Source organism: Cryptomeria japonica, chromosome 1 (assembly GCF_030272615.1).
Source record: "Cryptomeria japonica chromosome 1, Sugi_1.0, whole genome shotgun sequence".
In the NCBI taxonomy this organism is placed as follows: Eukaryota; Viridiplantae; Streptophyta; class Pinopsida; order Cupressales; family Cupressaceae; genus Cryptomeria; species Cryptomeria japonica.
In genome coordinates, this window is record NC_081405.1 from 138,123,263 (window position 1) to 138,136,936 (window position 13,674).

The 13,674-nt window shown below is 38.0% G+C and overlaps 1 protein-coding gene across 4 annotated transcripts in view; it reads right to left on the bottom strand.

Moving 5' to 3' along the window:
- The window catches only part of LOC131033541 (THO complex subunit 6), a 221,389-nt gene that overhangs the window by 126,204 nt on the left and 81,511 nt on the right, over nt 1–13,674 (bottom strand). For all 4 annotated transcript variants that reach the window (XM_057964771.2, XM_057964772.2, XM_057964769.2 and 1 more), the window contains exon 6: nt 1,529–1,589. In XM_057964771.2, the coding sequence (XP_057820754.1) occupies nt 1,529–1,589 (61 nt within the window). The remainder of the gene's footprint in view (nt 1–1,528; nt 1,590–13,674) is intronic.

Here is a 13,674-nt window from a genome sequence, read left to right on the forward strand (position 1 = left end):
CCTTCAGACTGTCATTAAAACAGTCCCTATATGTGATTATTTGCTGCCTATGTAATGACTTTGAAAGGCTAAATGAGATAAGGAGTAAGGAGTGTGGAATTATATCTACATTTACATTGTCTGAGGATGTGTGCCAAATGTTTGACAAATTGTTGCTTGGCTGTAAGTGCATATGTAACATTGTAAATTCATCTCTATGCATTGGTTCAGGGTCTAGAGTGTCATTTAAGCATTTAGATGATAATTCATGCATTGTAGTGTTGATTCTCAAGTATTGGAAGCCATCTATCATCATTTAAATAAGGACATTTCAGACTGATATAATAAACCAGCAAGCTGGAAGGTTGCATATGAAGTGTTCGACAATATTCCTTGGGTTGGAATACATTATTTTCTACTCCTATTTGACCAAGGGATATTACAAGTGACAAGTACATAAGGAAGCCCTTGGCCTGGTGGCGATTATGGGAGTCTCCATGCATTGGTATGAAGGTATCATTTATTGTCAAATCAAAGAGGATCATTTTGAGAGTAAGTTGCATGCCTTGTCCAAACCTATTCGAGATCAGAATGAGACTTTATGAGATCTCATTACAGATATTTTAGAGATTTGTGTTATAAATAATTCACATTTCTTGGCCGAATTGTTTCCTAAATTGTACAGATTGTATATGATTGTTATGGGTAATGGAGTTGGGAGATAACGTACTAGTTAGCCCAAGTTGCTTCACTTGACAGACATGAGATCTAAACTGTATAGATGCTAAAAAAACATATAGCAATGCTCTTAAAATAAGACGTTGTGAATTTTGTACTTATCTCCTCAATCTAAGGCATGGCAAAAAACTAAAAATGAAAAAAAAACACCTTTTTTTAAAAAATAGGAAGTTTGATCTCTGGACTTTACTAAAATTGCTTGCCTTGAATATTGGACCCTCTGCAGTGATCACTGTGTGCTTAAAGGTTATCCTAATATATGATTCTAACTCAATGTGCTGGAAAAATTTTGCTTCAGCCTCAATCTTTCCTGCCTATGCCTGATAGCTACATTTTTGGAGTTGTTATCATCTAATATTTCAGCCACTAGTGAAATTATAGTGTACCCTCAATTTCAAACTTTATTCCAGTCACACCCTTGTAGTTAATACCCAATCAGCGGCTCATTCATACCCCACACAAGCATTATTGAATAACTGAAAAATAAAAGTAAATATGAGAAAACTGTATCGATGGATCATTATGTCAATCAAGAGAAGCATTCATATAGAACTCATAGTTGATAACTTAAATTCCAAACCATAACATGACTAGGAAAACAATAGAAAATCTTTCATATGGACATGCATGTCTGCAAATTCAGAAAAGCATTGTACCTTTTTTCTTCTCTTCCAATTTCGACTTATTAATTAATACATTAAAGGTTCTCATATGCGATAAATAAACTGTCTAACAGCAAATCTAAAGCTTTGAAAAAAGATATTTATTATTAAATAAAAAACAAATTAGTTAACAGTACGACTCATTCAACCTGCTTATCTATTGCCAATGCATTCGCTTCTGGCATTGGAGAAAGTGCACCCCATGGCCCCCTACAAGAAGAAAAATGCCAAATGAAACAAGTATGAACACAAAGAGTAGACATAGCAAATGAAAAGAACTTTAACATTGGAAACATATTCAAACATAGCATATATCGGTGATTGAGTAGATAAAAATTCAAAGTCCCCATTTGTACTTTGCAAATAAGATTAAAATAATTATCAATATTCCTAGTGCTATTGATACTACAAATCTATTTGGTATTTCATTTGTTAATGAAAAACATCAGAAACATTGTTCACATTTGTAAATAAAATATCCCAATTATTTTGTGCCTCTCAATTCAACATGTTTAAGGTACAAACAAAATTGTTATAATCAGAACACAAAGACAATTACCATCACTCTAATAAATGCTATACAATTCCTAACATTGTTAAGAGTCTCGGACTAAGCAACTTGAAAAAACCATGAAATATAGAGTTTTTTGAAGGAAGGAAAGGTTTTTCAATTCACTATTCTCTAAATTAACTTGGAAGGGAAAAGCTAATCAATTAAAAGCTTCTTTGATCAGTAGTTCTGCATGAACTCCTGCTTTGTATGTCAAATGGGTTCAAAATGCTACAACTACAGTAGTATTACCCAGAATACTGATTAACTCAGAAAACCTGCTAAAAAACTAGGGACATAACTAGACACAAATTCATTGTTTTTCAATTTCAAACCAAAAAAAGGAAAAAGAACATTGCTTTTTTATCCAGCATGGTCAAAATTAATATTTTCTTTCTCTTTTCAAAATTAGAGTGGGGGTTTGGGAGGAGCAATGTAATGTCCCCTTCTCAAGTCTTGTCAATTATTGTGACCTTTGGCCTATTCATAGGTTCCCATAGATCAATTGGTGGTAGTTAGGGGACTCCAATATTCTTGGAGATCTGGGTATCAAATTTTCATGGCTTCCGTTAGTGGTGTGGTGCTCAATTGATGTTTCGGTTTGTTGCAACGCTCTTTGAAGCATTTTTGGCCTTCTACGTTGTTCTCCACACTTCTTAGAGAACTCGCCTATTTTTATAAGTTATCGTTTTACCAACCAACATCATTCCTCGACTTCAATTACATTATGGCATAAGAAAGTTTTGATTTTTGGTGCCTTGGCAGTACTTTCTACAATTTGTTCGAGAATATTTAAAATATGCACTAAAGATTTAATGTAATGTTTACTTATTTTACTTCAGTATTATTACATTTTATAAAGTGGCATTATGTCCACTCAAGCGGATGCCTAGGGAAGGGGGACATGTGTCGAAATTGTTTTTATAATATTCAAAAAGGCCATCGAAGAGAAAATGAATTATTTTGAATTTAAAATTACTCTTATTTCCCTCCAACTCTATATAAGGAGAATTTTCTAATGTTTGTGCCTCTTGTGGGCTAAAGTAATGAATTGATCACCCCAAGGGATGGACCTGGTCCTGGTTGGACAATCCTGCCTCTTGTGGGCTAAGTAATGGGATGGATCTGGTCCTGGTTGGACGTTCCTACCTCTTGCAAGCTAAGTAATGAATTTATCACCCCAAGGGATGGATCTAGTCTTGGTTGGACATTACCCACTCTTGTGGGATGTGATGCAAATGACCATGACTTGGATATTGCTTGCTCTTGGGCTTAGTTGGGTTGGGCAATTTATCGACATCCTTTCGAGTTTCTATTGAACTAAGCAATGATTAGTTATAGGTTAATTAGCTAGTCATCATATTTATTGCAATTTGGTTGTTCACTTTGTCTACATATATTTGTGTCTATGCTCTGCGTTTTCATGTGTATGGTTCGTTTTTGGTTCATACTTGATGTATTTGACTACTCCATGAGTGTCTATGATTACTATATACGTATTCCCATAGATGGAACACTCGCCGAAAACTCAGCGACTTTCAAAAACTTGCCGATTTTTTGAGCCTGGCGAGTAGATTTGACTTCTACTCGCCAGAAAACTCGCCGAGTTTTTGGCGAGTTTTTGGCAAAAACTCGGCGAATTCGTGACAAAAACTCGCCTATTGTTTCACTTAGCCGAAAACGGCAAAAACATAATTCATTTTTTGTTTTCTGATTGGGTTTGGGGCTGAGAAAGGGGAAGTTGACATTGAGTGACTTGCAAGGTGATTTGGAGGGATTTTTGAGTGATTCCAAGTAGATTTGAAGGGGATTTGAAGGGGATTTGAAGGGAAAATCAGATTCCTAGGTAAGTTTTTTATTTTTTTTCTATGCATTTTTAAAACAATTTGTTTATTTTTTGTTGCATTTAGATGGATTAGAAATGATTCCTAGGTAGTCTAAATCATTTCTAAGTTAATTGCACAAGATTTAACACTAGATTTGACAACTTTTGTTGAATTTTCACAATTTTTTTGAAGAATCTAGTTTTCAAAAAAAAATTTTGTTGTCCTCATTTTTGTTTCCAAAAATAAAGGACCACTACATTAAAAAAAATGTGAAAAAATGAAAAAATTTACTCTATGGCACGCTTCCCGAGGCAGAATTTTGACGAATCCTTGGACTGCCTTAATCCTCAATCTATCCTCGAACTAGGTTTCGAATTTCGTCAAATTTAGGGTTCGTTTGCTATGCCTTTCCTTCAATTTCGGGTTTTAAAACCCCGACTGCAGGTGGAGAATTTTCTTCAAACTGCAAGTTTTAATGATATTCATTGTTTTGCTTGTTGTAGGGGAATTTTTAGCTTATTACATGTGCATTTTTATTAAAAAATGTAACTTGCAATTTGTTTTAAATTTCCCTTTCTTCTTTTTGTCTTTTTTATTGTTTTTTGGTCTTTTTTAGTTAAAATAGGGATTTTTTGACTCAATTACAAGTAAACTTGCAGTTTGGTCAAAAAACCCCTACTTTAATGGTTTTTGCATGTAATAGAGATTTTAAATCTCCATTACATATGTGCAAGTATTTCTAACTTGTTGTAGGGATTTTATTTCCCTTTTACAAGTAATTAAAACTTGCATTTCTCTCCAAAAAACCCGATTTTATGCATAGAGTGCATTTTTGACATTTTTAAAACTTGCTATTTGGTTCAAAAAACCCAAATTTGCCTTGTAAGTAAAAAAGTCAAAAATAAAACTTGCTATTTGGTTCAAAAAACCCGATTTTGGCCTAGTGAGTGAAAAAGTGAATTTTAGAACTTGTCGTTTGTTCTAAAAAACCCGATTTTCATTCCCTTATGCATTTCGAACTTGTCTTTTTCTTCCAAAAACCCGATTTGCAAGAAAATCATTTGTTGAACTTTTCAAAGCAAATTTTGTGGAAGATTTGTTGGAGGAAGGCGTTTTTGTTTCCACCCTATTTTCATGCATTCTTGGACACTTTTCACACCACATGGAGGTTGTATTGACTGGTTTTTTGCCCCAAATCAGCAAAAACGTGTTTCCAAAATGCCACATTTTGGGAGATTAGAACTTAATGAAGCTGCATTCTTCTAAATCATTTTGAACTATCCTACCTAGGCGTGGAGTTTAGGATAAGTTTCAAGCTATTTAATGGGCCATCAAAGATGCAATAGTTGCCACGTTTTTTCCACGTGATTCCTTTGGCTGCATATTGGAAGGGTTTGATGCCACGAATCTTCAACAATATGAATCGTTTTTGCATCTTATACTAAGGCGTTGAGAATAGATGAGGATTCATTAGCTTTTCATGCCACTTCTTTGGGGTTTGCTACCACATTTTTATGCAAAAGGCGTTTTTCCCAAAAACGTGTCAAGGGTTTTTGCATTGCAGTTTGTCTTATTTTATTGGTGTCTCTTCTCCATTCCAAAGATTGTTGCATTATTGGAGAAGCATTTGCATTTTCAAGAAAGGTATGTTCTCTTTCCTTTCTTTCCTTCATTTTACTATTTTCTTGTTTTCTTTATTTTTCGTTCTTAGTTGCATTTTTGGCATGTGTTGTTCTTCCCCCAAAAATCGGTTTTTGTGAGAAATTTTCCCCTTGGTATGCAATTTTTGAATTGCATTGTTCGTCCCAAAATTCCCTTTTACTTGTATTCGGGATTTTTAATCTCGATTACAAGTTCGCTGGAAATTCTTGTTCTTCCCCTACGGTTAAGGGATTTAACCATTTTTAGTCAAAATTCCAAGTTAAAAGTGTGAAATACACCTCCCTTGCAAATTCGGGTTTTGAAAACCGGATTACATGTTGAAGAGTTCTTCCCATTTTCATGAAAATGACTTTCCCGGATTTTCCCATTTCTATCCTTTCATGTTCCCCATATCTGTACTTTTCATTTCCATCATTTCCCGCAAGTCAAAATCTCATTTTTCATCCATTTCTCCATTTTCGAATTTACAAGTGTACTTGTACTCGGGTTTTAAAACCCCGATTGCATGTATGTCCTTTCCAACTTGTATACTTGCGAAAATTCTACCAAGATTCGAAATTGGTCAAAGTCAAGATTTTCCCATTTCTACATATTTCCCCTCTTCCTCTCACAAAATCATGAAATTCAAGAATCAAAGTTTTACCCATTTGAAGAAGGAAGAATGATATTTGCAGCTGACTATGATGTTGCCTTAACTCTTTTAAGTCTTCATCACAGCATTCGAGGTTCACAATCAATGTCAGATTTGCCGACATCTCCAACTCCAAAGAAAATGAAATACAAATATGACAAATATCAGAATGAGGTTGCACCTTCCCAAGTTTCTTCTCCTTTGGATCGCATCAGAGACACAGAGATAGGGCACGTTGATATGGCAGAATTCATCAACAGGGTAGAAGATCCACAGGATAATAACTTGCAGCGGTTGTTGGACAGCCATATCCATCATGCATCTTCCTTCCTAGTGGCTGCCCTAGAACCTAACTTCGTTCTTGCATGCGCCCATCATTTTGACAAGGAATCAAGAGTCATCAAAAATGATGATGGTGAAGCTATAATTCATCTTGATGCGGATACAATCGAGAAGGTCTTCAGAATACCTCATGCACCTGTTTATATGGAAATCACCGAAGAAAGTGCAGCAAAGTATTATGTGAAAAGGGAAAAAGATTGCAAGCGACACATCAATAGGTGGATCCAAGAGCCACGACCTTCCTTCTCAAGATGGGCAAAGTTGTACCGTTGTGATTTCAAATGGGAGATAGGAGACACCATCACTCTTCTTAGCAAGATGATGGACCTTGAGAATTCCAATGTCTTTGAGCCATGGATGTATCAATTCATTATGTTCATACGGCAGTCACATCACATTTCATGGGGGGAAGTCATCAGTGATGCCTTGTGCGAACAACTTGCAGCAGTTCCTACCACCATGACCTTCTTCATGAATTCCTATTTGGTATATTTAGCAGCATCACTTAGACACTTTCCAGGTCTTTCTACCAAGGGTGATCGCTCGCTTATAACAGTTTGGGAATATCATGACCAGTTGCCATTGAAATCCAGCAGACTGCATTTTAGAAGGGTCCAAGATGCATTCTTCGAATATTTCATGTGTCAGTTTGACATGGATCTCAAGAACAAAAGAGTATCAGATGAGGCATGGATCAAGGTGTCTGAGTATGGGTGTTTGTTTCTGCAATTTCCCACCTTCACCTATATGAGGATTGGATGCTATGATGGTCAGCCATACATGCTTCCAAGATACCCAACTGATAAGATAATTCTTATGGAGTTGGGAAGACAGATCATGGCTGTTCATACTTTTCAGTCTGCTAGACACAAGGTTGGAATGGGGATCTCTACCATCAACCCATTGAAAATTGGTCGATACTCCCTTGTCACATCTGTGAAGGCTAAGGGCATGGAGGCTGAATTGCAGGAAATCAAGCTTAAAAGGTTCAAACCTAGAGCTGATTTTGATTATAGAGGTATGAAGGAGAAGATCAAGAAATCCTTTGTGCATGTTCATCGCATTGCAGACATCTGGGTAGATCTCCGCACAGAAGCCGAAGTCCTCAAGATGGATTACTGCAAGCTCACTGTTGAGCAAATTGTTGACTTCAACTTGGCGTATATCCCACAAGGGATGATTGATGACGGGCATATACTTGATCCTGAATACACTTCACGGAGGGTTGAGGAAGCTCTATTGCCTTTGATCCAATGGTCACACAAGGAGTGCATCTCCATCCTTGACAGATTTCAGCCTATCTTGGCCAACACTAATGCATGGCTGAAAAGTAATGCTGTTAGATTCATCAAAATCAAGGTTGGTAAAGAAGATGATTCTACGGGGCCTCTTGGATGGAAATCTAAGATTCAGATCGACAATAAGGAGGGTGCTTCATCTTCGGGCACAAGGATCAAGTTACGAGTCAATTGCGCAGTAGTGCTTCCTCCTAAGGAAACGACTATTCGTGGGAAGGAAAAATCACGATTCCACGTTCAGGTGATCGATCTGGATAATCCAGAAGAGGGGCAGCAATCTGATGATGCTCCTAAGTCTCCAGTTTCAGACTCGCCTCATGAGGTCATTCCTCCAGTTTCCATTGAGACGCCTCTTTCTCCTCCTGATTTGGTCGTGGATGAGTCTCCTCAGAATGCAATTCCCATTTCAGCATACGAGCCACCTCCTGATCATCAACAAGAAAGTGTGTTGAAAGTTCCTACGGATATTCCTACTTGCATCCAGTTATCAGGTATTGATACTTCCACTTCTGGTTTTGAAGAATTCATGAGGCAATCTTCATGCCCATTGGTAACTGAGCAAACCGTGGTCGCTATCCCAACTGATATTCCTCCCAGGGTGACCACGGTAATTCAAACAGAAACTGCTTCTCCTTTTCCTACGGCTGCTACTGGAAGTGAGTTGATGACTTTGCCTCCATGGCTTAGTTCTTTCACCCCGAAAAGGAAGAAGCAAGAGATCTCACCTGATGCCTTTGAATACCAGCAACTCAAACAGTCCAGATCCAAAGTTGCTTAGAAGGCCAAGACTATCTCTAGGGTAACTGTTGATAGCAACAAGATGAAAGTAGCTGAAATTGTGGAACCTATTGCAGATAAGCCACTTGATGAAATGTCAGCTGCTGATTATAAGGTTACAAGGATAGAGTTGGGCAAGCAAACGCATGAGGTCATTAAACATGATGCTCAGTTTTCTGTTGCTTCATTGGTGCAAAGGTGTGATGATCTTCTAGAGAAGAAAGACAAGCTAGAAGAGGAAAACCGACAACTTATGGCAGCCATTCATAAAATCACAAAACCTGCTGCTGAAGGGAGTAACTCCAGCTTATGGCTTATCTGCAGCCTATTGCAGATAAGCCACTTGATGAAATGTCAACTGTTGATTATAAGGTTACAAGGATAGAGTTGGGCAAGCAAACGCATGAGGTCATTAAACATGATGCTCAGTTTTCTGTTGCTTCATTGGTGCAAAGGTGTGATGATCTTCTAGCGAAGAAAGACAAGCTAGAAGAGGAAAACCGACAGCTTATGGCAGCCATTCATAAAATCACAAAACCTGCTGCTGAAGGGAGTAACTCCATAGGTTCTTCTGGTTCCCAAGAATCAATTCGTGGAGTGGAAAGGGCTGCTCAGAAAGTACAAGCACTGGATTGTTGTGTTGATCAGCTTCATGATCAATGTGTACAAGTAATGAAAGACATTTTTCAAATAATGTCTAAGTTGGAAACCATTGAGGAGAAACTGGATCAGACTTCTAATACTTTCAAAAAGAATCTGGAAAGTGTTGAGAAAAGTTTGACAATCTGGCGTACCATGCCCCAACAATAGCTGAGTATTTTGCAGGAGCATGCCATCATCTCTTCCAGGGTCATGTACTTGGAATTTGAAGAACTCATGGAAAACAAGACCCTTGTTCTTAAATCCCTCATTGAGGAGATCGGTGATGCAAGGAAATTCCGAGGTGAAGTTTACCGAGATATTGTCTCACATTGTGAAAGGGCCTCTTGCAACATAGTAAGTCAAGATGGAGAGCTGATTCCAAAAGAAGAAGTTCTTGCTGATTTACAGATGAGGATTCATAATGAATGGAGCAGCGAACAATTCTCAGCAGCTTCGATTCAAACATTGATGAAACACCAAGCCTTTTTGCATGAAATCCAGTCTACCCTGGATAAAAACAATTCCGCACTCCTCCGCTGTCACGACACTATTGTGAAGACTATGGTTGTTGCCAAGAACACCCATGAACCGAATCCCGAGGAACTACAAGCGAGCATCCGGAAATTTCAAGGATTTGTGTCTTCACAAAATGCAACTTAAGTGTTTTTCAACACTAAGTTTAATTTTCCCTCTTTTGTAATCTTTAGTTGTAATTTAGTTTTGACGAGTTGCATGTAAAAGTATTTTTTGTAAAATGCAAGTTACACATTACTTGCACTTTTGTAATTACATGTAAATCAACTACAAGTTGTGTCCGATTAGGACTGTAGTTGGAATAAGTCTTAGTTAGTTGGAGTAACTCTTAGTTAGTTAATGAAGTCTCAGTTATTTATTGAATGAGTCTTGGTGGTTGAGAGAATCTCTCAAGTTACTTAGGATCCTCCCACCTTTTTCTCAAGGCTCCTCTTCTATAAATACTTGAGGAGTCCATTGTAATTATCATCTTTTGGAAAGCAAGCAAAAACTCTGCCAAATTTACAGCAAGAAGTCTTTGAGCTTATGTATGTGGATTGAAAGTTTTTTGAAGAATAATAAAGAAAGATTACTCAAGTTTTGAGTTTTTGAGCTACATGTTTGAGTATAAATCTTTTTATTTCTTCTATGCCAAGTGTTTCTAAAGGAGCTTAGTCCAATCTGATTTGAAGTCTTTGAGCTGCAAGTAGAGAAGAATAATTAAAATAGGAAACTCTCTTGAAGGAGCAGCAAGTCTTTGAGCTTGCGTCTATTCTTGAGGAAAAATTACTGTTTATAAGAAATAGCAGCGAGTCTTTGAGCTTGCATTAGTTCTTGTCTTTGTGTTGAAAGAATAGATTATTCCAGTCTTTGAGCTGTCATCTTTTATTCGTTGTAAAATTTAGTATAGCAAAGGGTAGATAGGACTTCCAATAGTCAAGTCTTTGAGCTTGATATTGTTGTCCCGTCCCAAAGGAAGTGACGGGAGTCTTTGAGCTTTCAGGAAACTTCATTTCCTTTCTCTCATTTTACTTGAAAGCGGTTACTGTTGTTCATATTCAATCACTATCCTTTTCTATGAAGAGACAAGGATATTGTCTTTCTTGGAGAAAGAAGACTGTTGTCCCTTCCTATTTTTATTTCAGTTTTAGTTAGATAGGGGGGGCCTTCCGTTAATTAGGAGAGTTTTTACTCGTGTGCTGTGGTTGAAACCACAATTTTGTATATTTCCCCAAGTGTACAAAATTTTCAACCAACAAATTCAAATCCTACTTTTTAAATAAAAAACACTTTGAATGATGTCTTAATTTATTTAAACTAATGTAGATAGTTTGCTAAATTGTTTAACTAAAATGTTAATTTTTTTTTTCACTTTGTATGTGTAGGTTAAGTAAGCATTAATCACGGCAAGGAAGCAATGGCCACTAGATCCATGCCCATCTGGATGTATAGGCACCCATCCTAGAGGTGCTAGAGATGGGGCATGGAGTATGCCTATGAGGGACCCGATCCTGGGTCAGTTATATGCATAAAGTGTGAGAAAATACTTCATGGAGGCATCAACCACCTCAAATACCACCTTGCAGGAATAGATAGGCATGATGCTAGAGCATGCCCTGGGACCAATGAAGAAATAAAAAGACAAATGAATGCCCTACTTGCAGCTAGGGAAGAGAAGAAATTGCAAAGGGAGAGGGCAAAGCTAACCATTAGATCAGCCATAGCTGAATCTCAAGGTGTTTCTGTTGATCTTGAAGAGGAACAAGAAGCACTTGAGGGCATAGTGGGCTCTCAGCGTGGCCCACGTATCCGCAAACCCACCATCACCTCGCCCATGGCTTCTGCTTCCTCTAGTAGAGTACCTGGCACTGTTCCACTTCCATCATCACGATCAGGGTCCACAGGTGATTATTTTGTGCCCAAGAACACACCTGGAGCACAACCATCATTAGAGGCCACTGGATGGAATAAGGAGGTACATTAGAAAACTAACATTGCAGTAGCCGATTTTGATACTTCAACAACATTACATTCAACGTGGTGAACAATGCTTATTGGCTGAATTTGGTGAGTGCTATAACAGTTTCAGGAAAGGGGTACAAGGCCCCTTCTCGCAAGGATTTGAGTGGGAGGTTAGTAAATTACTACATAGTCCACTTGATTTCATTTTTAATTATTTTTTAGATTTCTTGTATATTAAATCAAAATTGTGTACTGAGACCTAATTTCACTTTGCACTTACAGGTTGCTCACAAATGCAGTTGCTAGGGCAAGAGAAGTGATGGAGGATCAAAAAATTGAATGAGCAAATTATGGCCGCACCATTCTTTCTGATGGGTGGACAGATGGCAAGAACCGCACCATCATCAATTTTTTGGTTGCTTGCAAGGAGAATGTAGTGTTCTTGAAATTTGTTGATGCCTCCAGCAAGGTGAAAAATGCAGAAACATTGGCTGGAATGTTGGAGCATGTCGACATGGAGGTGTGGGTAGAGAATGTGGTGCAAATCATCACAGATAATGCAGCAACATATGTGTCAGCAGGTAGAATCCTTTTAAATTATCACCTTTAGGCATTAGCAATATTTTCATTGTTGTGGCTTTGTTTTACTTGGTTGCATATTTCTTAAGAATAAATTCTTCTTTTGCAGGAAGAATCCTCCAAGAGAGGCACCCCACTCTTTTTTGGACACCTTGTGCAGCACATGTCCTTTACCTTCGTTTGGAGGACATAGGAAAACTTGAGTGGGTGACTCCAGTTGTGGAAGATGCAAAGAGGATCACCAAATATATTTACAATCACCCTTGGGTCCTAAATTTGATGAGGCAGCACACCCAAGGGAAAGATTTGGTGAGAGCTAGTGTCACAAGGTTTGCAACGATCTTCTTGACGTTGCAAAGCCTTCTTGTTGTATTGACTTCTTTGAAACAAATGTTTGTGAGTGGAGAATGGCTTAACTCACCTTATTCAAAGAAGCCTGAAGGAGAGGTTGTCGCATGCATAGTCTTCGACAGCCAATTTGCACAAAGGGCTGCAGAGATTGTGAAGGTTGTTACTTCAAAACTTTAATTTTTAACTTTTAGTTATTCTTGATTCAAGTCTCTCATTACTAATTTGTAACTTCATTATTTAAATTTTAATCTTTTTGTAATTTGTATTTTTCAATTGTAGGTGTCAGAGCCCTTGGTTCGATTTCTTCGTTTGGTGGATGGGGATAAAACCCCAATGGGATATCTTTATGAGGCCATGGATAGGGCCAAGGAGTATCAAAAATTACTACAAGGGGAATAGACTCAAATTTGATCCCATTTGGGAAATTGCTGATAGGAGGTGGAACAATCAGCTCCACCAACCCATTCATGCAGTAGGGTACTTCCTCAACCCTCGTTTTAGGTTCGAGGGTTCTTACTCAGATCCGAATGGAGAAGTCATGGAGGGCCTCAGTACATGCATTGAGAGGATGGTACCTGATGTTGAGGAGAGAGACCTCATTGTGAGTGAGCTCCAAAATTATGAGGAAGGAAGGGGTAAGCTATTCTCTTCAGAGCTGGCTAGGAGAGGAAGAACCACTCAAACCCCAGGTATACCATTTGCCATTTGTATCTTGGGATCTAAAGACTAAAATGATTGATAAATTATGTTTTCTCTTTTCTCTTTGCTTTCTAACTTTTCCATTTTATTTATTTTGCAGATGCTTGGTGGCAAAATTGGGGTGGAAACACCCCACATCTCAAAAAATTTGCCCTCGGAGTCTTATGTCAGCCTTGCAGTTCATCCAATTGTGAGCGCAATTAGAGCTTGTTTGAAGCAATCCACACGAAGAAGAGGAGCAAGTTAGCGCAGAAACAGCTCAATGACCTTGTCTACGTGCATTATAATCTTCGATTGCGCGTAAGGAAGGTAGAGGAACTAGAAGGTGGTCCAATTGACTTGGATGATAGAGATCCTTACAGTGATTGGACATCACAGGAGAAGCCTCCATTGTTTTCCGACACTGACATCACTGATTTGGAGAGGCAGGCTATGGAGGGGGGTGGATTTGGTTTCAGGCTGG